At 39.2% G+C, this 24,232-nt stretch overlaps 1 protein-coding gene across 2 annotated transcripts in view; it reads left to right on the top strand.

Annotated features, from left to right (window-relative positions):
- The window catches only part of TDRD1 (tudor domain containing 1), a 44,579-nt gene extending 24,777 nt beyond the window's left edge, over positions 1 to 19,802 (top strand). The window contains exons 14-24 of one of the 2 annotated variants that reach the window (XM_038009577.2): positions 817 to 1,059; positions 1,444 to 1,581; positions 4,717 to 4,827; positions 5,575 to 5,745; positions 7,749 to 8,024; positions 8,541 to 8,660; positions 9,767 to 9,883; positions 13,284 to 13,451; positions 14,316 to 14,543; positions 15,144 to 15,190; positions 18,637 to 19,802. In XM_038009577.2, coding sequence (XP_037865505.1) covers positions 817 to 1,059; positions 1,444 to 1,581; positions 4,717 to 4,827; positions 5,575 to 5,745; positions 7,749 to 8,024; positions 8,541 to 8,660; positions 9,767 to 9,883; positions 13,284 to 13,451; positions 14,316 to 14,543; positions 15,144 to 15,190; positions 18,637 to 18,690 — 1,673 coding nt within the window. In that variant the 3' untranslated portion in view covers positions 18,691 to 19,802. Of the gene's footprint in view, positions 1 to 816; positions 1,060 to 1,443; positions 1,582 to 4,716; positions 4,828 to 5,574; positions 5,746 to 7,748; positions 8,025 to 8,540; positions 8,661 to 9,766; positions 9,884 to 13,283; positions 13,452 to 14,315; positions 14,544 to 15,143; positions 15,191 to 15,271; positions 18,600 to 18,636 lie in introns of those variants that run through there. The other variant, XM_007964132.3, reaches the window with a different exon arrangement.
- The last annotated feature ends 4,430 nt before the right edge of the window (positions 19,803 to 24,232 follow it).

The following is a 24,232-nucleotide window of genomic DNA, read 5'->3' on the forward strand; positions in this document are numbered from 1 at the left end:
TCCTGACCAATTTTGATGAGCTAAAGGTGAAATGATTTCAATTCACCTTATTACCAGTGAGGCTAAACTTTTTTTTTGTAAGTTACTTGGCCCTTGCATTTCATAAACTGACTGAAGCATAACTGCTGGATTGCTGATTTGTAAGTGCTCTTTCAGGGTCTAGTTGTAAGTGCCACCAATGTTTCGTATGTTTATAAGGGACCAGTACTACTTCAGAGATGGTTTCGTACTTTTGTTTGTGGCTTTCTTTATTTTATTGGGCTATAATTTACCTACCTACCATAGTGTTCACTTTAGATGTTAACTATACAATTCAATAATTCTCAGTAAATTTACTGAGTTGTACAGACATCACCATAATCTGATTTAGAACATTTTCATCAACCCAGTATGGTCTCTCGTGCCTATTTATGGTTAGTCCTTGCTCTGCAGGTAATAACTAATCTACTTTCTGGCTCTGTAGATTTGTGTTTCTGGACATTGTATATCAATGGAATTAACGTGGTTTTTGTTTTACATATTATAGAAGCTTTTTACAAGCTTTTTCTTTTTTTTTCTTGGTAGAGATGAGAGTCTGGCCATGTTGCACAGGCTGGTCTCAAATCTGCCTTGGCCTCCCAGAGTCCTGGAATGAGCCATTGCACACCAGCAGGCCTTTTCTTTGTTAATTATGTGTTCATTTTTATGTTCCTCTTAAGTGACACATTTCCTTTCCAGTGTGCCGTAGGTTTCTTAAGTTTAACGTGGGGAAGTTAGGAGCTAAATTTCTAAGTGCTTTAAGAATAATTGTAACATTCATTCAAAATTCTTTGTTAGGAGTAAAGCCATCATTAGGAATTTGGACTCCAGAAGCTATTTGTCTCATGAAAAAACTTGTGCAGAACAAAATAATCACAGTGAAAGTGGTGGACAAGTTGGAAAACAGTTCCCTGGTGGAGCTTATTGATAAATCCGAGATGCCTCATGTCAGTGTTAGCAGAGTTCTCATAGATGCAGGCTTTGCTGTGGGAGAACAGAGGATGGTGACAGATAAACCCAGTGACATGAAAGAAGACAGTGGTAAGTCAGATGTTTACTGGATAATGCCTGTTCTGGAGTTCAGACGGTTCTATAAATAAATAGTTTTTTGTACTTATAAAAAGAATTTATGTTGAAAGCCTTTCATCTTTTTAAATCAAGCATTCATCTAAGTACCTGTAAGAATGTTTGAAAAATAAAATTTTATGGTGAGTTTTATAGGTTGTCAGCAGCTGATGATCAGAAACGTAAATCTGAAATCACTTAGATAATTAATTGTAAGACTGACTTTAAGGTTAGTTTTCCTATAAAGTCACTTAAAAAGTCAGTGGAAATTCAGTTCTTCAAAAGCGAATTCCTCAGCCACCCCAACCTTGCTACATCCTTCCTCCACTATGTCCATTTAATGTTTAATTATTTTCACAGTTCCCTTGGGTGTGGAAGGAAAAGTAGATCCATTGGAGTGGACATGGGTTGAGCTTGCTGTTGACCAAACAGTAGATGTTGTGGTCTGTGTGATATATAGTCCTGGAGAATTTTATTGCCATGTGCTTAAAGAGGATGGTAAGTTGACCCTTGTCATTTGTTTCTTTTTACAAATACATTGGCATAGATAATAACTTCACAGGAGTTGGTTACTGAGTGATAAAAGTACCTCTTTCCAAGAAGGGCCAAATGGGTATTTGTATTTCCAAGAAAGATTTGGTTATACGTAGTTAGCTTTTGTTCTCTTTTAAGCCACTATTTCTGTTTTCAACAATGCCTCTTTATATTTAAACTAGTTTACATGTCATAGAGTATCTCCTAAATTCATTTACAGAAATTAATTCGGCCTAGTATAGTGGCTCACTCCTATAATCCCAACACTGGGAGGCTGAGGCAAGAGGATGACGAGGCCAAGAACTCAAGGGTGCAGTGAGCCTTGATCATACCAGAGCACTCCAGCCTGGGCAGCAGAGCTAGACCCTGTCTCTGGAAAACAAACAAACAAAAAAACAAATTTAACTTGTATTGAAGTATTAATGTAACATATAGATACATGTGTATATAGGAGTACAATATAATGAATTATCACAATCTCCACACACTTATATAACCAGCCTCTAAGTCAAGCAATAAAACATTACCAGTATCTCAGAAGTTTCCCTCCTATCCCCTCCCACCATTACCTCTTCTTTCTTTTTTTTTGAGATGGAGTCTGGTTCTGTTTCCCAGGCCTGAGTGCAGTGGTGCAATCTCGGCTCACTGCAACCTCCGCCTCCCAGGTTCAAGTAATTCTCCTGCCTCAGCCTCCTGAGTAGCTGGGACTATAGGAGCATGCCACCACGCCCAAGTATTTTTTTTTTTCTTTTGTATTTTTGGCAAAGACGGGGTTTCACCATGTTAGCCAGGATGGTCTCAATCTCCTGACCTTGTGATCCGCCTGCCTCAGCCTCCCAAAGTGCTGGGATTACAGGTGTGAGCCACCATGCCCAGCCACCTCCTCTCTCTTTCCCAAAAGTAAACATCCTGCTTTCTAATAGCGTATATGAGTTCTTCCTGGTTTTGAACTTTCTAGAAATGGAATTACACACTGTGTGAGCCTCTGTGCCTTACTGCTGCCTCTTCCACTGTGAGATTGTTACATGTACCTGTACCTTGTTTTTCCTTGCTGCATAGCGTTCCATTGTATGTTACGTGTTATCTGTATCTTATTTTTCCTTGCTTTGTCAAATAAGGACATTAAACTAGATAACTAAGGCCCTGTCTGACCCCATGGTTGTGAGATTTGTCATTTCTTCTTTCAGAATCATCTGGTGGGTAGGCCACCAATTCCATATAGGATAAAATTTACAATTTCGAAGTTCCTTTTGATTTTTATAGGTGATTATACAAACATAATCTAAAAATTCTAAAGATGAAGAAGGAAACATGAAAACATGTTTCAAAAGTTACAAAAGTGTATATAGTGGAAAGTAAGTTTCCTGGTTCCTCTTCTCAATTTTCCAAATATTTTTTTCAGAGATACTCTATACATATGCTTGTATGAGTACATATAATCCTTTTCTATATCTATAAATAGTATAAAATGGTAAGTTTTGCATTTTTTCTTCCACTACATTTTGGATATCAGTTCACATACTGTTTTCTCTAGTCTCTTTTTAAATAAGTTTTTATTTTGGAATAATTTTAGGTTTACAGAAAATCACAAAGATGGTACATAGAGTTCCTGTATGTCCCTCACCCAGCTTCTCCTGTAGTTAGCAGGTGATCGTGGCACATTTGTTGCAACGAAGAGACCAACAGTGGTATATTGCTATTAATTGAACTCCAAACTTTATTTGGTTTTTGCTAGATTTTCCACTAGTGTCCTTTTTCTGTTCAGGAGCCACTCTGTGATACTACATTGCTGTTTAGTCTCTCTTCTTTTTCATGGCTACATGATATTCCACTGAGTCGGTTTATCCTAATTTAATTAACCTACGTTAACATCTAGTTGCTCGGTATCCTCACAAACCTTGTGTGTTTTCTTTTTTGTTTGAGCCATTCTGGTGAGCATCATTGATCTTAACTTTTCCAAATCTTGGTTTTTCTTTGTTAAATAAGGACATTAAACTAGATAATAAGGACATTAAACTAGAGATAGGGTCCTGTCTCACCCCACAGTTGTGAGATTTAACCTAAGTGTGGATAAATACTACTTGGTGTGGATAAATAACACACTAGTAAGTGTGGATAAGTACAGAATTAGTGGTTTCCAAGCTTTTATTACTAAAACAAATCCTTGTACTGTGATTTTTACTTTAGGAGTAGATCCCTGGGACAAGTTGCTGAAATTGTAACTAGAGTATTAGGTCAAAGGAATATGTGTGTTAGTGCTTTTGAGAGCTAGTGTTCTTCAGAGGCCAGGCAAACAATCCCCCAGCAACAGAGTGTATCATTGTCTATCGCGTGTCCTTAAACTTATTTAGGCTAATCTGAAAGGCGAAACTTCTGAAACATTAGAATTTGTTTTCCATTTTAGTAAGTGAGCCTTTGTTACACACTTAAAAGGCATTTGCTTTTCTTTTACTACTACTAAGTGATTCAGATCCTTTCTGTATTCAGAAGCTCTCCGTGGTCTGCATTTTGCAGGGACAGCTCCAATGTCACTCTCCAGTGGCCACTTTTCCACTTCTGTGCTTCGCTAGCCTGCTGCCCACTTTTGGTTGCCTAATTTCATAATTCTGTCCTTTGTCTGACAGCCATGTCTTCCTTCTGGAAATACCCTCTCCTTCAAATGTGGTGTACTTCGAATTTCTTTATGAAACCTCCAGCATGCAGAGCTCGTGAGCTCTGACTTAACACATTACCTGTGCCATCCATTTTGTGATTATAGTCACTTTCAGGACAGCTTTTATGTAGCGTCTGTATGGGCTTGTATGTGGTTTTCTTATCTCTCTGCAAAGTTCATGCTTGAGTGTACTGATAATCATGCTCTAATTGTTTCTTTTTGCCCAGTAAATCATTGGTGTTGGGTTTATTGGGAGTATTAACTAAGTAACTTATTTGCCCAATGGTTTTTTAATAAGGAAAAGCATTGGGTAGACTTAATAGTAGTTCGGGGCGGTACCTGTGATTTTTATGATCAAGACATTTTCTGACTTTAAAGGAAAATCTATGTTGTTTATTTTTTAATATGTTCTTAATTTTTTAATCCTATATGTATTTTATTTTCAGATTTAAAGAAACTGAATGATTTGAACAAGTCATTAGCAGAACATTGCCAGCAGAAGTTACCTAATGGTTTCAAGGCAGAGATAGGACAACCTTGTTGTGCTTTTTTTGCCGGTAAGTTGCAGTTGATGTAATCTTGACTTTTAGAACCTTACATTTCTTAACATTCAACTCTTATTTCTAGTGCACATTTTCTTAATGTTTAAGCAAATATTTTTCATGGCCAAGACCAAATGAATGCTTACGATGTCATGTGTTTTTCCTTCTCTTTGTAACAAGGAATCTCCAAGGGATGCTTTGTTGCCTAAACTTCATTAAACATTATTTTAATGCTTTTCTTTCCAGAATTTCTGGTAATATTAAAATAAGTTAGCTCATGGAAGAGCTGTTCACTGCAGGGTGTTTCCTGTCACTCTAAGTGTTTACAGTATTTTGGAAATCTATTTGAGACATCTTCATTACAATAATTTTTTTACTATTTAGTACTTATTTTACCACATAACAAGTAAAATAATCTGAGCCATTAGTGCTAAGAGTATTACGTGTCTCCAAAACTGACAAGTATATTCAAGTCTTACCTTCACCTTCATATTCTGTTTATTGGATAGGTTATGAATGAAATCTTTAATTCATATCAAATGTAAAAGTATGGTACTACACATTTTGGAGATAGTCTAAAAATAGATTTTGAGAATTTCATTCTAGAGATTTTGGAATTTTGAAAAATGAAAGGCATGACTTGGGGAAGTAAGCAAATTTATTACCTGCTTTTAGACAAAGGGTGGCTTTTTTTCAAGATAAGTATTTCAAGTGCCAATAGAAAGGAAATGTTCCATGTCACAAACTGTGTGTTAAACCTAGGTGATGGTAATTGGTATCGTGCTTTAGTCAAGGAAATTTTACCAAATGGAAATGTTAGAGTACATTTTGTGGATTATGGAAACATCGAAGAAGTTACTGCAGATGAACTCCGAATGATATCATCAACATTTTTAAACCTCCCCTTTCAGGGAATACGGTGCCGGTTAGCAGGTATGGTATACCATAAGAAACTTTCTCAACTACTTTCTAATACTTGCGGCATATAATGTAAGTGTTAATATCTACAATGTTAACATTTTGTGTGAGTTAGAAGATCCTGCTTCATATTATAATAAAACTTAGAAATTTATTTACCATATTGGCCAAAACGTCCAGTGTTGTCAGAGTAGGGAAGTGGCTGCTTTCCTGACCATGGGAATAAAAACTCCTTGATCCTCTGGAACGCATTGGCAGGATTCCTTAAGAACCTCCAGTGTTCATACCTTCTGATTTAGTAATTTTCCTCCTAGTAATTTTTCCCAGAGAAATCCGGGAATTGCACAGAGTAGGTTACAAAAATAATTATTACACTGCTGTTAATAATGACAAAATAACAAATAGTCAATAATAGCAGATTGGGTAAATGATCCATAAAATGAATAATGATAGTACTTATTTCGTAGGGTTGTTGGGAGGATTAAATGAAGGCTTAGGGACAGGGTCTGGCACCCAAAGTTCTGCGTGTTTAACTGTCTATTGCACAGTCATTATGGATGATGTTAAATATGTGTTATTGATATGAAGAATTGTTCATGATTTAAGTGAAGAAAACAGATTATAAAAGTGTTGTGATGAAGACAACAGACTTCAGAGCCAACTGCTGCTAGCTGTCTATGAGATGTTTAGACAAATTATTTAAACTTGCTGTGCTTCTGTTTCCTTATCTGGAAGTTATTCCTACCTTCCTCAACGAGTTGTTAAGAGAAAAATATAAAGCACTTAACAGTGCTTGGCATTATACCTATAGTAGCAACATTATACCTATAGTAGCAGTTTATAATAGATTATATGAGAAAATATGTGTATATGTGCATGTGTGTATTTTGGACATCTGCACGTAAAAAGTGTGGGTGGTTGGATTCCAAAATGTGAACAGTGGTAAAGCCAGGCAGCACAGATGGATTTATTTCTTCTGCTAATCTGTTTCTATTTATTTTACAATATGTTTCAGATTATTGGTTTTTTTTTTTCTTTTTTTTGTGATGGGGTTTCACTCTTGTTGCCCAGGCTGGAGTGCAATGGCGCAATCTTGGCTCACTGCAACCTCTGCCTCCCGGGTTCAAGCGGTTCTCCTACGTCATCAGCCTCCTGAGTAGCTGGGATTACAGGCATGTGCCACCACACCTGACTAATTTTTTGTATTTTTAGTAGAGACGGGGTTTCTCCATGTTGGTCGGGCTGGTCTTGAAATCCTGACCTCAGGTGATCCGCCTGCCTCCACCTCCGGAAGTGCTGGGATTACAGGCATGAGCCACTGTGCCCGGCCCAGATTATTGTTCTTAATTACCATATTTTATTCCAGTGCTGCTTAAATTATGGCCTCCAAACCAGCAACATCAACATGGGAACTTGTTAATAACTGCAGATTCTCAGCCCCCACCCTAGACCAGACCTACCAAAATTAGAAACTCTGGGTAGGGCCCCACAGTCTGTGTTTTAACAAGGCCTCTGGGTGATTGAGATACATGTTCAAGTTTGAAAATCGCTGCTAAGAAAACAAGGGTGTAAGCCAAAGTTATCCGAGAAAAATGATTTTTGCTTACATAATGAAAAACATTTTGATGTTACTAGAAAACTGTCCACAAAAGTGGCAGTATATCAGCTAACATCTTCTACCAGCATAATGGTTAACTCATGATTTTATACATAACAGAACATGATGGTGAATTCTAAAACAGTATTCCTTTTTCTGTTGGAAAATGCCAGGTAAAGATATGTTAGCAGAGAAAGTAAGGAAAGATCCTGAGCCTCCTAAAACCCTAGAGTGTATTAGTAAATGCATTATCCGTAAGTCAGGCATGCAGGATGTAGGTGTATAATTGAATATTGAAGATACTCAGGTTTGCTGACCTGAAAGTAAACTTGGCAAAGACCTGGTCCTGGGTACGGGTACTACTAAATCAAAACTGAAGCTTGTGCATAGGATTCTTTTTACTGCTGTCCTTATTTTCCAGATATACAGTCTAGAAACAAACATTGGTCTGAAGAAGCCATAACAAGATTCCAGATGTGTGTTGCTGGGGTAAAATTGCAAGCCAGAGTGGTTGAAGTCACTGAAAATGGGACAGGAGTTGAACTCACTGATCTTTCCACTTGTTATCCCAGAATAATTAGTGATGTTCTGATTGATGAACATCTGGTTTTAAAATCTGCTTCACCACATAAAGACTTACCAAATGACAGACTTGTTAATAAACATGAACTTCAAGTTCATGTACAGGGACTTCAAGGTAACATTTTAAAACCATTTTATTTGTTTAAATTTGTTATTCTTTGCTCTCAGAGACTATGAAAATTTTTCCATCATAAATGACAATTTTCCTGTGAGATAGGCTTTACGGACATAGATTAGTAGGTTAATATCGTATTATTGAAAGATTATTTTATTGAACAAACATTCACTTCAATGTAATTATCAGATAAACATATGCAGAGATAATCTCCCTTAGAAGCTTGAGTAAATTGTAAGAATTATATTAAATATTTGACAGAGATGGAAATATAAATACACTACAGGAATGTAATAGTTCAAGGATTTCATTGTAGACTGAACTTTTTTGTACTGCCCACACAATCCCTCAAATGGAATACATTGTTTTGTGAAAAGACAGATTTTTATTTTGGGGATTTGGAAATGTTGATAATCAATTGATGAACAAATGATTGAATTAAATATGTTACTGAGGAAAACAGCAGTACATTTTTTTTTATTCCGTGTGTGAGACCTGTGTTTTGTATGCTTCCAGCTACTGTTTCAGCTCAGCAATGGAAGACGATAGAATTGCCAGTTAATAAAACTGTGCAAGCAAATGTATTAGAAATCATAAGCCCAAACTTGTTTTATGCTCTACCAAATGGGATGCCAGGTAAGAAACCAAAATTTGAGATTTATGCTCATCTTTTAAACTGTAAAATGGAAGTGCCGGTCTTGAATTCCTTAGGAAATGAAGGGGAGAAGAGGCTCACTGTTTTAAGGAAGAACTGATCATAACACTTAAGGCCAATTTAGTTACGAAACACGAGTGGGAACATGAAGGGAAGCCCTACTACAGTCAGCACCTGCCTGCCCAGTGGCCTGGTCTACAGCTTTTTATAACAAAAGTGTCCTTAATTACTGTATAATTTCTTGTTTAAAAACACGTTATCTATATTGAATCATATTTAGTGCTTTAGATATATCAAAAGACTTTGTAATCCATGCGTAATCATAGCTTTACTACACCTTAGAGACTTAGAGAAATGTTTCATACTAGAACGAATCTTGAAGAAAAGCAGCATATAAAAATTTATTTTTAATTTTCTTTTGTTCTTTCGTGGAAGTTACAATTAAGGAATCTCTTAAATGTATATGACTTTATCCTTGTAGTATCTGAAGATGAGTTAGTACAAGTTGAGTGCTTTTTAGAATAATTTGCAGGCACTTTTAAAGCTGAAAAAAATGAACCTTTTGTTTCAAATTTTCAAAGTTAGAACTGTGGTAATGCCAATAACTGCTCTTAAATTTATCTCTAATACTACAAAATGATCTTTATTCTGTGTACTAAAAAGCAGGAGCTTAGGGTTATTTGATTCTGACAATGTGGTATGATGAATTGGAAATGCTATTGAGGATAATTTTATTAAGTATAGCACTCACTGTGAAAAGTACACTAAACAATTGTAAAAATACAACTTTTAATAAGTTTTCACAGAGTGAACAAACCAGTATAACCACCCTGATCAAGCAGTTGATCCACTGGAGGCTTCCTCCCTGCCGCCTCCCAGTATTGATTGCATACCTTCTGCAAATGGCAACCAATAGTGGGTGTATTTATTTTCAAATATCATATATATTTTATATACAAGTATATATTTTCAGTATGCATATTTTAATACACAGAGGGTTTTTTGATTAGACTTGCCATTCTTTTGTATACTGTTAATAGTAGTGTTGGAAATTTTCTTCACAAAAGATTGCTTTTGTATATTTTAGAAAATCAGGAAAAGCTGTGCATATTGACAGCTGAATTATTAGAATACTGCAATGCTCCGAAAAGTCGACCACCCTATAGACCAAGAATTGGAGATGCATGCTGTGCCAAATACACAAGTAAGGTTGTTTTAGGAAAAATATTAGAGGAAAGGTATTTAGTCTGTTTTCTTTTACATGATACGATGTAGATTTTGGTATTTTAGCTGCTTATTTCATTTGGTTTAGGGAGAGAAATTAAGGAAGGCAGTCTTGTGGATTTAATTCATGTATTGGTCATTCAGCTTTTCGATTCTATATAGATTATTTTTAGGCAAGGATATAGGTAGTTTTCTACAAATCTGTCAGTACTTACAGATAACCAGCTCGAGATAACCACACTATTCTAATGGATCAGTCACATTACATTTATTTACGGAGGGGTTGCAAAGAATTCATAGGGTTCCATATGTGAATGTACTAAAAGAAGGATGAAATGCCTCAGGGAGTCAGGATCATTGATGAGGGTATACTTTGAGCATTCTCTGTTTTAATATCTCTTTTTAACAAATTTCCTATGCTAATATAAATAACACTTGGATTTGCTTCTGGGATCAAGGTTAATTGGGAGCAGAGCCAGGTTACAGTGCTGCTTCATGGTCCACACTCAGGTCCAATTGGCAGGCCTGTTACTGGGGGTCATGGATAAGCATGGCTCCTGCCAGTCCCTGGGCAGAGGTGGCTAGTGGCAGAATGGCTAGTGGCAGGATGGCAGCCACATGGGGCAAGAGCTGAGATCACTTGGGGACAGGGCTGCTTCCAGTCAGTAGCTAGGAACAGGGTCTTAAAAGTCTGCCACTGGGGCATGGGCCTGCCTTCTCAAAGAGCCTTCCTCAATCTTGGGCTCCATTGGTGTTTCAGAACCCCCATCTGGATACCAAACCTCTCACAAAGGCATTTTTGTGGTTAGACGGGCATCAAATTGCTTTTCTTTGGGGGGCACAAGTTGGGGACCTTCAAATTTCATGGGCTTGCAGATATCACGCATAGTTTCGTTTTTCTTTTGTATGAGAACTGGATCTACTCTTTCCCTTTCTTCCCAGGATAAATCATAATTTTTGGTTCTGTAAGTATTCTGCCTTACTGCATTAGGACTGCATGAGCACTGTTCACAGCCGAGCTGTGTAGTGTATTACAGTTACATTCTCTTTTGCCACTTTTGTTGTTAGTGTTCTATAGACTTTCACTAATTATTTCTAGTGCTCTGCATTAGTGCAAATTCCCGCAAAGAACACAACATGTACTTTATCAACTATTACCATATTGGAGGCATCTTCAGCCTTCCAGTCTGCTTCTGCACAGGCTGCTTGTCCTCCAGACCTGAACTGTTATCCTAGGTTTTCCCTCACCATGCTGAGATCGTTTCAGCCCTGACCCCCTTATTTCCTGGCTGGTGCTTCTGCCCCCCACACCATGTTAGCTAGATTTCTTCCTCCCTCTTCCAACTTTGTTTTTTGGATCCCCGGCTTCCCTTTTGATTTACTCCAGTATTTGGGCGGATCCTGTCCTCCAGAAGCTGAGAAAAGGTTCATGTAACAAATTTTCTGTTACCTCCCATGTTTGAAAAAGTCTTTAGCCTAATCGTTAATTGATAGGTTGCCTGGATACAGAATTCTAGATTGGAAATGGTTTTTCCCTTACAATTTTGAAGGCATTGCTTTTATTGTGTTTTAGCTGTTGGTGTTTCTGGTCAAAAGATTAATGTTATTCTGGATTCCACAAACTTCGTATGTTTTTTCCCCCTTTCTGGAACAGTTAATGTTCTCTTCACCTGTTGTGAAATTTATGATGTGACCTTAGTATGGTGTTTCTTTTTCTACTATTTACTGGGCCGCTTAAAATAGTGGGTGGACCCCTTACATCTAGAAATTCATGAGCTTCAGTTTGAGAAACTTTCCTGAATTAATGCTTTTAGTTCCTTTTGTTTTCTGTTCTGTTAGGAGCTCCAAGTCTTCTAATGCTTAATTTGGACTCTTCTGCTAAATGTCCTCTTCTCTCTTTCATCTTTTTTGTTTTTAAAGAGATATCCTCAATTTCACCTTCCAACTTTTTAAATTTAGGTTTTCATTTCTATCACATTTTAAATTTCAATAGCTTTTTTTTTTTTTTTTTTTTTTTTTGGTTTTTCATGTGTATGTGTTTTAATACTACCCTGTTCTTTCAAGCGTGGAATGTCATTTCTCCAAGGATATTACTGTCAGTCTTCTAATGTTCATTGTCATCTTCCTCCTTTGCCTTGGTTTCCCTAAGGTCCTATTTTGTTTTGGTCTCCTCTGTGATGTTAGAGGCTTTCTGCAAATCTCTGGTGATCCTGTGCTGTTCCTGTATTTAAGATGGGGCACTGAGAAGTTACTGGGAAGTTGCTTTGAGAGTGGGCAAGGGCTTACCCACTGGTGGCCTTCACTGTGGGTGATCTGGCTCTGCCATTTCACTGCAGACTCCCAGTGTCGCCATCTTGATGGGCTGTCACATGGGCTGGTTGCCTCCTGCCTGGAGTGCACAACTTGCCCGCCAGTGTTAAACTCTCCCTGGTCTGCTCTGCCTCACGCTCTCCAGTCCATGGCCACTGTGGTTCATTGTCTCCGGAGAGGAAACCTCCAGTCTTCTGCCCTCAAGTGGAAGCATTATTAAAACATGGGAACATGAAGCTCACCATTCTCTTTAGCAACTTAAAAATAGGTGTTATATGTAAATAAGTGTATGAACCAAAACCTGTTCAGATGTCTTTGCAAGTAACTCTGCTTCCTTGGCCAATCTTCATTTCCAACTCCATCTTAACTCCTAATGTTGAATGAGTAACACCAACCGTTGAGACTTTAGGGATTGGGGATTTGTGATGCGAGCTGGGATGCTTCTTGGCTTCCCCATTGCCAACTTTGGTTGAACTACCATGGCTGTATTAAGTCATTTTCATTCAGGCATCTGCTTTCCAGCTTCCAGTATTCTGTGGTCTTTTCTCTTGTTCTCTATTCTTGTAGTTTTACGCATTAAAAAAAAAAAATGCTGTTAGGGATTGGGCACAGTGGCTCACGCCTGTAATCCCAACACTTTGGGAGGCTGAAGCAGTAGGATAGCTTGAGTTCAGGAGTTCAAGACCAGCCTGGGCAGCATGGCAAGACCCTATCTCAAGAATAAAAAATTAGCTGGGCATGGTGGTGTACACCTGTAGTCCCAGCTACTCGAGAAGCTGAGGTGAGAGGATCACTTGAGCCTGGGAGGTGGAGGTTACAACGAGCCAAGATTGTGTCACTGCACTCCAGCCTGGGCTACAGAGCCAGACCCTGTCTCAAAAAGAAAGAAAAAAAATTCTATTGCATTTTTCATAGGAGTGTAGAGGTAAATGCTTATATTTAATTTGAAGTCTAACCAGAAATTTTGGCATGGATTTTTAAGTGACGTAAATATAACTATGAATAACCATCTTAAAGTAGGAGGAGTCACTGACTGTAAGTTCTTACCTGAGATTTCATTCTATTTTCAGGTGATGATTTTTGGTATCGTGCAGTTGTTCTGGGGACATCAGACACTGATGTGGAAGTGCTCTATGCAGACTACGGAAACATCGAAACCGTGCCTCTTTGCAGAGTGCAACCAATCACCTCTAGCCACCTGGCGCTTCCTTTCCAAATTATTAGATGTTCACTTGAAGGTAGACAGCTAAGTTACTTTCCAATTTAGGTGTCTGGGTTTTGGGGTTTTTTTTCCTCTTTGTGTTTCCTAGCTCTAAGTCTGAATCAAATGGGTATTTCCAGTAAGTGCCTTAATGTTTTTAAATATTAAGAGTTTTCAAATCAGTTTCATATTCTTTATTCTTTAACGAATTCTCACAAAAACTAGACTCAATCAGTCTTTGTTTTATAGATTAGTTTCGGAGGGCCAGGGTTCAGAGATTCGGTTTTGCCCCTGGTTGCTAAGCTAGTAAGTGGCAGGGCCAGGATGTGAACCAGGGTGTCTGGTGTCTGTGAACCAGGGTGTCTGACCTCTCATTTGGGGTCTTTCTGCTTTGTCACATCTCTCTTTAGGGACTAAAGGCATTCAGATGACACTATTTTTGGCTACCTTATGCGGAATAAATCTTCATATATTCAGCTCCTTAGTTGAAATTTGAATAAAGTGAACAAAAATACTTAAAGTAGCTTTTTACTGTCGCTCCTGATGTCCTTATGCAGAGGACTTGCAGATAATACCATACCAGTTGCTTCATGGTCCTGTTAGGTTTTGACTCAGAGTTGGAAAATTATCTTTGTTGTGTGTTTCTCCTGTTGGAATATATGAAGGATAGATATGTCTGTTTCATGCCCTCTAGTCCAAGATTAGTGCTTGATGTCTTGTTAGGTGATCAATAAATATGTACTGAATAAATTTGCCTTTTGTAATGCAACAGCAGTAGTACATCAAAGCATACCTAAATCCAGCTGAAGTCCAGTAAGCCTTTTGCTTATTATTCTTAGATAATTTATCCAAATTATCTTTTTAAAAGGGACTAAAAGACTATAATATCCATTTTTTCCAGGGTTAATGGAGTTGAATGGAAGCTCTTCTCAATTAATAATAATGCTGTTAAAAAATTTCATGTTGAATCAGAATGTAATGCTTTCTGTGAAAGGAATTACAAAGAATGTCCATACAGTGTCAGTTGAGAAATGTTCTGAGAATGGGACTGTCGATGTAGCTGATAAGCTGGTGACGTTTGGTCTGGCAAAAAACATCACACCTCAAGGGCAGAGTGCTTTCAATAGAGGTATTCTTTTCAAGTGTTATTAATAACAGGTGTTAAGTGTGAGGAATAAGAGAGAATCAATTTAGTTGACTTGACCTTTTCTCACTCCCCGTGCCATACTGTCTCCTCCTGCTCCACAAATCCAGTGGTGGGATTCTGATTCCCATGGCTGCAGGGGAGGGCCGCCTTGATGGAGGCAGTCCTCTGAGTCCAGATAGTCCTTAGATCAGACTTGTCAGCACTGCTGTGGGAATTGTCACCAGGGGCTTTGAAAATGCCAGGCATTCTGCATGTCCTTATTTCCAATTTACTTTTATCCTGATCAGAAGGAGAAGTCATAGTTTTGAGATTCCATCTTCTTGGTGCTTCATAAGATGTATGTTTGACAGACCTGGCCTCAACCAAAAAGAGAGATGATAGACAGCCGAAACCTTGGAGACATGGGTTGTTAATGTGGTCAAATTCAGACCACGGTAGTAGTCTTAAAGCCCAAATGGATCCATCCAGGTCTCTGTAGTCGGAACCCATGTGCAAGGGGGAGAGCTATCTGTATGTTTAGACTCCCAGGTTTCTTCTTTACATTGTATGTTACCTAATGGCTTATTTTTCTTGTGCTTTTAGAAAAGATGTATAGGATGAAGTGCTGCTGCACAGAGTTACAGAAACAAGTAGGTAACATTTCCTTTAAGTGAAATTATACTCTTAACGTTTTAAGAAGTTAAATCATACGGTTTCTTTTTCACCCACAGGTTGAAAAACATGAACATATTCTTCTCTTCCTCTTAAACAATTCAACAAATCAAAATAAATTTATTGAAATGAAAAAACTGTTAAAAAGTTAAGTAAGTTAAATTGTATGTTTTCGCCTCTTATGATCACCAATAGGACATCTTCAGGCATATTGTCAGGATAGAGCTCACGAAGTGAAACCTGTTGTAAGGCTGTACTTTTGTGATTTAATGACCTGAGGTTTGGTCTTAATGCTTCTGCTGTTTTTGTAGGTTTATCTGATCATTTTCCTTTGCCACTGCTAACAGAACTGAACCCCCAGGGGTATTCCAGTTGTGATAGCCTTCCTTACTGTTGTTCGATTTTAAGAATGCCTATGTTACTGATACGTGGAGGTACTTGTAAAACTTGTTGTGACATAAAGCTTAGCCTCAGATCTTTTGTCTAGATTTGAAATTAACTCAGCTCTCACTTGTGCACATTGCTGTAAATACGTTTAGCACTTTTTGTGAGGGGTATCTGAAGGGCCAGGAACAGAGAGTGGGCTGCACTGAGGGTATTTTTCATTTCAAAACAAAACATACTCCCTGCTTTTGGCTGTGGTGATTCTAGTGTCTGAAGAACATACTGGTGAGTTTTAAACCAGTGTTCCTTCCCCTCCACCCCCTTTTTTTAAATGTCTGGGATCCTTCGTTGCAAGATGGCTCTCAGAAATACACGTTTGGTTAAGAGCCAGTTAGAACTTGTGATCAGGGCTGGGGGTGGTGGCTTACGCCTGTAATCCCAGCACTTTGGGAGGCTGAGGCAGGCAGATCACCTGAGCCCAGGAGTTCGAAGCCAGCCTGGCCAACATGGCAAGACAGGAGAATCACTTGAATCCAGGAGGGTGGAGGTTGCAGTGAGCCAAGACTGTGCTACTGTACTCCAGGCTGGGCGACAGAGTAAGACTTTGTCTCAAAAAAAAAAAACAAAAAACAAAAACCACAACAAAAAGCAACTTCTAATCTCAGAATAAAGTTGTCCTCCTCACCACGTTGAGTTGTTATAGTTCCAGCCAAAAACAAAGGAACTTTTGTTGGTTAACAAGTTTATGTTAGACTGGAAATAGTTCGAGAGGTGGCTGTATTACTCTTCATGAATCTTTTATGGGTGTAGTGACTCTCAGGAACCAACTGCCAACTGTGTTAAAACGTATCTTTCAAGTGGTAATAGACGATTTCTTTGTTTTTTAAGAAAGGTCAACTGAATTATAAGCTAAATGTAATTAATACAAGATCAAGTATCTTGATTCTTAAGTTTCCTTTTATACATTTTGGGTTATTACAACTTTCAATCCTTTCTAATACATTGTCTTAATACTGTTTTGTGTGTTTGAGCTTAAAATCTTTTAATCTTTTTTTTGTTTTTGTTTTTGTTTTTGTTTTTTTGGAGATGGAGTCTTGCTCTGTCACCCTCTGTCACCCAGGCTGGAGTGCAATGGTGTGATCTCGGCTCACTGCAACCCCTGCCTCCCAGGTTCATGCCATTCTCCCACCTCAGTCTCCCGAGTAGCTAGGACTACAGGTGCATGCTGCCACGCCTGGCTAATCTTAAACTTAATGGTGATTTTAATTTCATAGATTAAGGAACATGCAATGACATGGATTTCTGGAATTTAGTCCTAGTACCAAGTAATTTTATATATATATATGTGTGTGTGTATATATATATATTTTTTGTTGTTGTTGTTTTTTCTTTTTTTTGGATGAAGTCTTGCTCTGTCGCCCAGGCTGAGAGTGCAGTGGTGTGATCTCAGCTCACTGCAACCTCTGCCTCCCCGGTTCACGCCATTCTCCTGCCTCAGCCTCCTTAGTAGCTGGGACTACAGGTGCCCACCACCATGCCCAGCTAATTTTTTTGTATTTTTAGTAGAAAAGTAGAGACGGGGTTTCATGGTGTTAGCCAGGATGGTCTCGATCTCCTGACCTCGTGATCTGCCCGCCTTGGCCTCCCAAATTGCTGGGATTACAGGCATGAGCCACTGTGCCCGGCCACAAAGTCGCTATATTTTTAACCAAGTTGGTTGGCCTGTATGTTCTTCTTATGTGTGTAACAGGCCTTTTTCCTAAGGATATTGAAAGTGCTTACACATACAACTTAAAGTGAAATTTCATTGTTTCTCGATAGATTTAGGATAGGGCTTAGTAGCTTTCAAATTAATTTGATATAAAGCATAGTAGTTGAACTGGATTTTTCCTTACTGTGGGAATAGATAGATATTTTATTTACATTTGAATACGGTGTGATACCTTGTGTTTGGGTAGTGCATATTTACAAAGCACTTCTACATCTATTCACATACTTAATCTTCACAATACCCGTGAAAAGAAAGTAGGACCCATTTTACAGTTAAGGAAGCTGAGGCTCAGAGAGGGTTACAAGACTGTCCAAAATCACACACAGGCTGAAACTAGGTCTTACGACTCAAAACAATTCTCTCAACTTCCCTTAGCTGCTACATGTGCAGTATCCTTTTAGATCAGATCACATCAGTTCCATAGGGCATGAAACTAGAGGGTTATATTATTAGGAAAAAAACGATGTACAAGGTTGCTTAAGCATTACTTCATTGTGGTGAAAATAGAGCTGAATATTTACTCCTTTAAATTATTTGAGGTAGCATGGGTGTAAATATGTATTTTGGCCAGGCATGGTGGCTCAGGCCTGTAATCCCAGCACTTTGGGAGGCTGAGGTGGGCAGATCGCATGAGGCCCAGGAGTTTGAGACCAGCCTGGCCCATATGGTGAAACTTCATCTCTACCAAAAAAAATACAGAATTAGCCAGGCAAGGTGGCACACACCTTTAGTCCCAGCTACTGGGGAGGCTGAGGCAGGAGAATTGCTTGAACCCAGGAGCCAAAGGTTGCAGTGAGCCAAGATGGTGCCACTGCACTCCAGCTTGGGCAACAGAGTGAGACCCTGTGTAAAAAAAAATAAGAGACAAACACATGTATTTCATCATCTCTCTGGAGAGATTTAGTTGTTAATTTGTTAATTTAATTGTAAAATTGCTAAAACAGAAGTGCGGTGGTGATAAGAACATAAAATCCTCTGTAATCTGTTGCTCAAGTGATGTTTCAACACACAAGTTAGTGTCAGATACATTTTATTTATAAGGAGAGCGTGAACAACTGTATGTTATATTTGTGAAGGAGAGTATAAACGGCTATACTTAGCATATATTATGCTATGTTATTGTGGGTTAATTTTCTTAACTGACAGGTCTGACAAATGCATAATTTCAGTTAAAAGTGAATATTTGGTTTGCTTGTATTTGAAATTAAAAGCCATAGCAATTGAATTTTTGTATAAGGCATAATGATAGTTGATTTTTTTCTTTTTCAGAAACAGCCTGTCTTGGAGGTAAACCCTTATGAGACAGGAAACAGCAAAGGCTAGCTTTAGGAAAGAAAGTACAGCACCTGTTTTTTTTTGTTTATGGGAACCTTTTTTTGTCCTCTTTCTCTGTAATGACCTTCTATGCCTCTGTTTTTGCCTGCCTGCCATTCTCCTATTAGGTTGGTGGTTTTTATTTTCCTCTAAGTTCCACCAAATAAGTATTACATAGAAAGTTCATACCAAATCTATGAGAATACTGGCAAGGAATACATAGGGGCTTTCTACTATATATGTAACTTTTTGTTACTTAAAGATACTGAAGGCAGGGCCAGGTGTGGTGGCTCACACCCAGCACTTTGGGAGGCTGAGGTGGGAGGATCCCTTGAGGCCAGGAGTTGAAGGTTACAGTGAGCTATGATAGCGCCACTGCACTCCAGCCTGGGCGACAGATTTTGTCTTTAAAAAAAGAAAAAATAAGTAGTTAGTGGATATGAGTTTTATTTTCTGACCATTTGAAATATTTTGCAATATTCCCTGCATTCTCTATCTTCTGCCTCTTCCACATAATGTCCTTTGCTTTCATGTTTGTTACCCTCTCTTTTCCTGTTGACTCGGAGGTCATCAATTTCTTTCTCTCCGTCCTTAATTGGATTACGTTTCTTTTGGCCTTTGGGCAGAGTCTGACCTCTGGACCACTCTAACTGGAGAAGGAACTTTATGTTCCCTCCACTGCTGTGTCCACACAGTTAGAAATCTGTAGCTAGTTAGATTTTTGTTGTTGTAGATAGAATTTACTGTTTCTGAAACCCAAATACAGTTATCAGTTTAAGGTTAAAAAAAAAAAAAAAAGTATATATTTTTCCTGAAGCATATAAAATAATCTCAAATTCTCCTAAACCACACATACGCAGAATTATGGGCCGGCTGACTTTCCTGCCAACCCCAAAGTTTGAATTTTTTTATGATTTAACTCTCAGGCTATGAAACCTAAGATGTTTCTCACCAACTCATAGCAAATACTTAAGACACTTTTTTTTTGTTTTTTGTTTTTGCTTTTACTGGCAATGTATGTTGTCTAATCTGTTAAATGGAATATTTCCTCATGTAAAAAGTTGTTAAAACACTGATGTGCTTCTGTTAGATAAAAGTTCACGCTGCTTTGCCCAATAAAATTATTTCACTTCCCAACCAGCTTTCTCTTGTTTTCTTATTGCAGGCATTTTTGCCAATTTCCTTTTCTTTCTTGTACATACTGGGAGAGTTAGAGGCTTAATGTGTTCACACCGTCTGCTTTATTGTAACTACGGAGGAAGTGCAAAAATATGCAATCACACAATTGCCATTTTTATTAAGGAAAATTAGAGAAACAAGTCAAGGAACACAGAAAAATCAGGAGTCAATGTTTGTCTTCAAATTGTAGCATTTTATCCTATGGTACTAGACATTTGAATAGGAACTGTTTTAATTAAATGGAATTTAATATTATTTGCTGATTCAGCTAATTTGCCTTGTCCTCCAAAACAGACTAATATCGACAGCACTAGCCTCGCAAATAGAGATATGGGTTAAATGTCTCTTGGATTAATTAGACATAGTGGATCATCAGGTATTCCTTCTGAGTAGATTTAACATGTTTCCGATTTTAATGTGCCAGCTGCATGTTTCATTCAGTGAATATTTGAGCTCCCGCTATGATTTTGACATTAAGGTATGTGCCATATTTTTTATTAGGGCCAGCATAGCTCTATCATACCAGCTGATAGGTTCTTCAGATCCCCTCAAAATATATCTGGTTTGGTCGTAAGTACAGTAGAGCTTCAGTCTTGAGATCCCCTCAAAATACCTGGTTTGGTCATAAGTACAGTAGAGCTGAGACCATATATCTGAACAAATGATTCAGTCTTGGGTGGAGGCCTCGTAAATATTAAATCTTACCCAGTTTGCCAGGGAGGAGATTTCTATCATAGGAAAAGTGAACTCCTGGAGGTTAACAAGGGGAAAAGGGACATTTTTGATATGCTTCTTGTTTTGTTAAAATTCTTTTGCTGCAGCAGCTAGAAATGTAAAAGTCTCAAAATTGTGAATGAGGATGATTACTATTCTGAAATTGATCTCTCTTGCTATGTAATAACAGCTCCAGAAACCAACACATGAAGATCCTCACCAGCGGGGACCCTAAGCTGCCAAATTTTCAGAGAGAAATTAAGTCGTTGTGAGACTCACTGCTGAGAGACTGTCAGCCACCAGCAATAGATCGTTAATATTACCTAATAGGCTCCTCACCAACACAGCTGCCTGGTTTTGGCAAGTTGAGCTCTTCTGGGATCAGCCAAAGAGGACACCTGGGCTCCTCACCAGTAGGTGGTTTTGTGGCCCAACTTGCATCCAAATAGCTCTTAATACAAAATTGTCAGAGTGGTGATTTTTCCAGATAAAGGAAATTGAAGAGTAACCTGTGGTTCTAAACATGCAGGCAGTTAAGAAAGAATGGTAGAATGGTTTTGCTTGCCGGAATTAAGGTGGTGAAGTTCTGTTAGAAGTAAGGTTACCGCCCAATCTCACAGGGTGAGACCTGCACATGGCTCACCCAGAGAACCAACCATTAACATTCTGGTATTGCCCTATATACACGCTGCAGTCTGGTTTTCCTAGGAAAGTTCGTGCATTTTGGCTGTAGCTTCGGATAACCTAAAACTGGCTTCATTTAAGGTGTTAGCTAGCTGTGGAGCCGTAGCCATTTTTTCCATGCTTGCTTGCTTCCCTTAACACCCTGAGGGGATGCCGTTTTTAACACCTTGTGGTGTTAACCTTTTGATGAAGAGGCCCCTATCTCCTGTGATGAGAACCTTCCAGGAAGTGAGACAGACTCCGATGCTTATTATAAGGCAGGAGCCTACTCTGCGTCCAGGGTACACCCAGATGCCTCTCTGAATGTGTTCCACAAATACTTAGTTAAAACAGACATGTGAAAACTAAAATTCATGATACTGAGAATTTGGAGAGAAGGTGGAAATAACATGGAAGTACTGACAGTCGTTGAGGTAGAGCACTTACCAAATTTCAAATGTTGGCTGAGTGATTATTACACAAGCCCTGTGCCTTTGTTCCATGTTTACTTGATTCAGCCAGAAAGCACGTTTCCCAAAAGCAAATCCAATACAACTTTGTGCATAATTCTCACTGTCTTAAGTAGGAGCTGGGATGGATGCATTAACCCTTAAAACAATTGCTGCCTGTTTCACACCTAAGTGGCTTTGGCTTGGAGATGACAGTATTTCTGCTCCTCACGTCCTGTGTCTCTCTCTGCCCCCAACTTTGTTCTCCTTGTTCTTGGCTCCACAGTCAAGAGCCACAGACCAAATTAAGCTCTGGCTTAATTTGCTGCTTGTTGAGCACCTCTGAGTCAGGCTCTTTGTTTCCTCGGGGATGGTTTCTTTGCTGTTTAGTAGGTACTGTTTCCTGTTCTTTTATTTCTCAATAAGAAGGCTTTGATTAGTGGCTACTATGTGGCTTCTGGAAAATATACAGCTCTTGCCGCTCCATTAAGCATCCTCCTTTTTGTCTGTTCGTTTCATGTGTGCTTTACCTTTCATCATTTGAGGGACTGGATCAGAATTTTAGTTGGGATTCTACAGAGTTAGGAACTGTTGTACCCGTCACCCTTTATAGGTCAGGAAACTGAGCAATCCAAAGTTAAGTATCTTTTCTGTGTTTCAAAGCCAGTAGGCAGGAGCCCCCTAATCTCTGAAGCCACGGTCACTCTACTACAATGGGTGCCTCTGGATGATGCATGTCACCGAGTGTGGATGTCTCCATTTACCCCTGAATGAAATTCAGTCACCTCTGTGTTTACACTGTCTCAGTTTACACTGAGACTGTGTTTACACCTCTTGTGTTTACAGCTGAGACAGGGCAACTTGAGAAATACCATAAAAGGTGTCAACTGAAGAATGAGAAAGTTCATTAATTTGGAAAAGAGAGCTTTATTTTTCATAAAGGGTGGCCACTGGCAGGGTAGCTATTGCTATAGTCTGGGAAGTGTAGCCTCCAGCCGGAAACCAGAAACACACTTCCAGGTTTGAGAAAAATAAGACAGGAATTTATGCTGAGTGGAGTGGCCAAATAGTAAGCTATAGGAGGAGTCATAAATATTTATGAAAGGAGATGTGTGTGTACAGTTAAGCTTCATGCCTCTTCATGGGTTGCATGTACAAAAAATGGTATTAGCACGATTCTGGGGTGGAGTTTTTGGCCCTCTTAGGTCAAAAGGTGAAGCAGAGGACACAACCCTCATGGTGCATCTTCTGTAGACTAGCCAGAACCACTCTGTGGTCCATTGTCTCTTAGGAGTGCTGGTTGCTTGGTTTGTTGAAACCTTAAAAGGAAGGGGCAGCATCAAGTGGTTGGTTCATGTCAATAGTAGAGGCCAGGCCAGGCGCAGTGGCTCACACCTGCAGTCCCAACACTGGGAGGATCCCTTGAGTTCGAGGAGTTCAAGACCAGCCTGGGCAACAGAGCACCTCATCTCTACCCAAAACAAGAAAACAACCAGTGCAATGGTACATGCCTATAATCCCAGCTACTTTGGAGGCTGATGTAGGAGGACTGCTTGAGCCCAGGAGGTCCAGGCTGTGGTGAGCTATGATTGTGCCACTGTCCCTCAGCCTGGGGGATACAGTGAGACCCTCAAAGATAACAGGGCTGGAGCAAGTCTTTCCCAAAGGGCTGGTTTCTGTTTAACCCTTAAGAAGGAAGGTTGGTTACTGTGGCTCATGCCTGTAACCCCAGCACTTTGGGAGGGTGAGGTGGGCAGATTGCTTGAGCCTAGGAGCTCAAGACCAGCCTGGGTAACACAAGGAAATCTCATCTCTACAAAACAAACAAAAAAAAAACCTGGTATGGTGGCATGTACCTGTAGTTCTAACTAGGGAGGCTGAGGTGGGAGGATTAATTGAGCCCAGGAGGTCAAGGCAGCTCTTGGCTACAGTGAGCCAAGATCACACCACTGTACTCCAGGCTGGGCAACAGAGCAAGACCCTTTCTCAAAAGAAAAGAAAAAAAACCTAATGGCTGATAGTGAAGGAGCAGATATAACAAGCTGTGTCCCACCTCTCTTCCAGTCATATCTGGGAACTCTGCTTTTAAGATTTATCCAGATCATTTAAGGTCAGGAGTTCGAGACCAGCCTGGCCAACATGGTGAAACCCCATCTTTACTAAAAGTACAAAAATTAGCCGGGCCCGGTGGTGGGCGCCTGTAATCCCAGCTACTCGGGAGACTGATTCATGAGAATTGCTTGAACCTGGGAGGCAGAGGTTGCAGTGAGCCGAGATCCAGCCACTGCACTCCAGCCTGGGCAATAGAGCGAGACTAAGTCTCAAAAATATTTCTCTGGGGTCCCCTTGGACAAGAGGGGGTCCTTTCAGTCAGTGGAGGACATGGGATTTTTACTTATTTCTGAGGGCATTTACTGTGTGCAAGTTACCAAGCATTGGGCTGCAAAGATGAGTAAGGTAAGCTCCTGGGAAGCAAGAAGCTTACATGCCCCTTACGATGATGGTAATTCATAATAACTTTGTTTTTTAAATCCTTGTAAATCTTC

Source organism: Chlorocebus sabaeus, chromosome 9, assembly GCF_047675955.1.
Source record: "Chlorocebus sabaeus isolate Y175 chromosome 9, mChlSab1.0.hap1, whole genome shotgun sequence".
Lineage (NCBI taxonomy): Eukaryota > Metazoa > Chordata > Mammalia > Primates > Cercopithecidae > Chlorocebus > Chlorocebus sabaeus.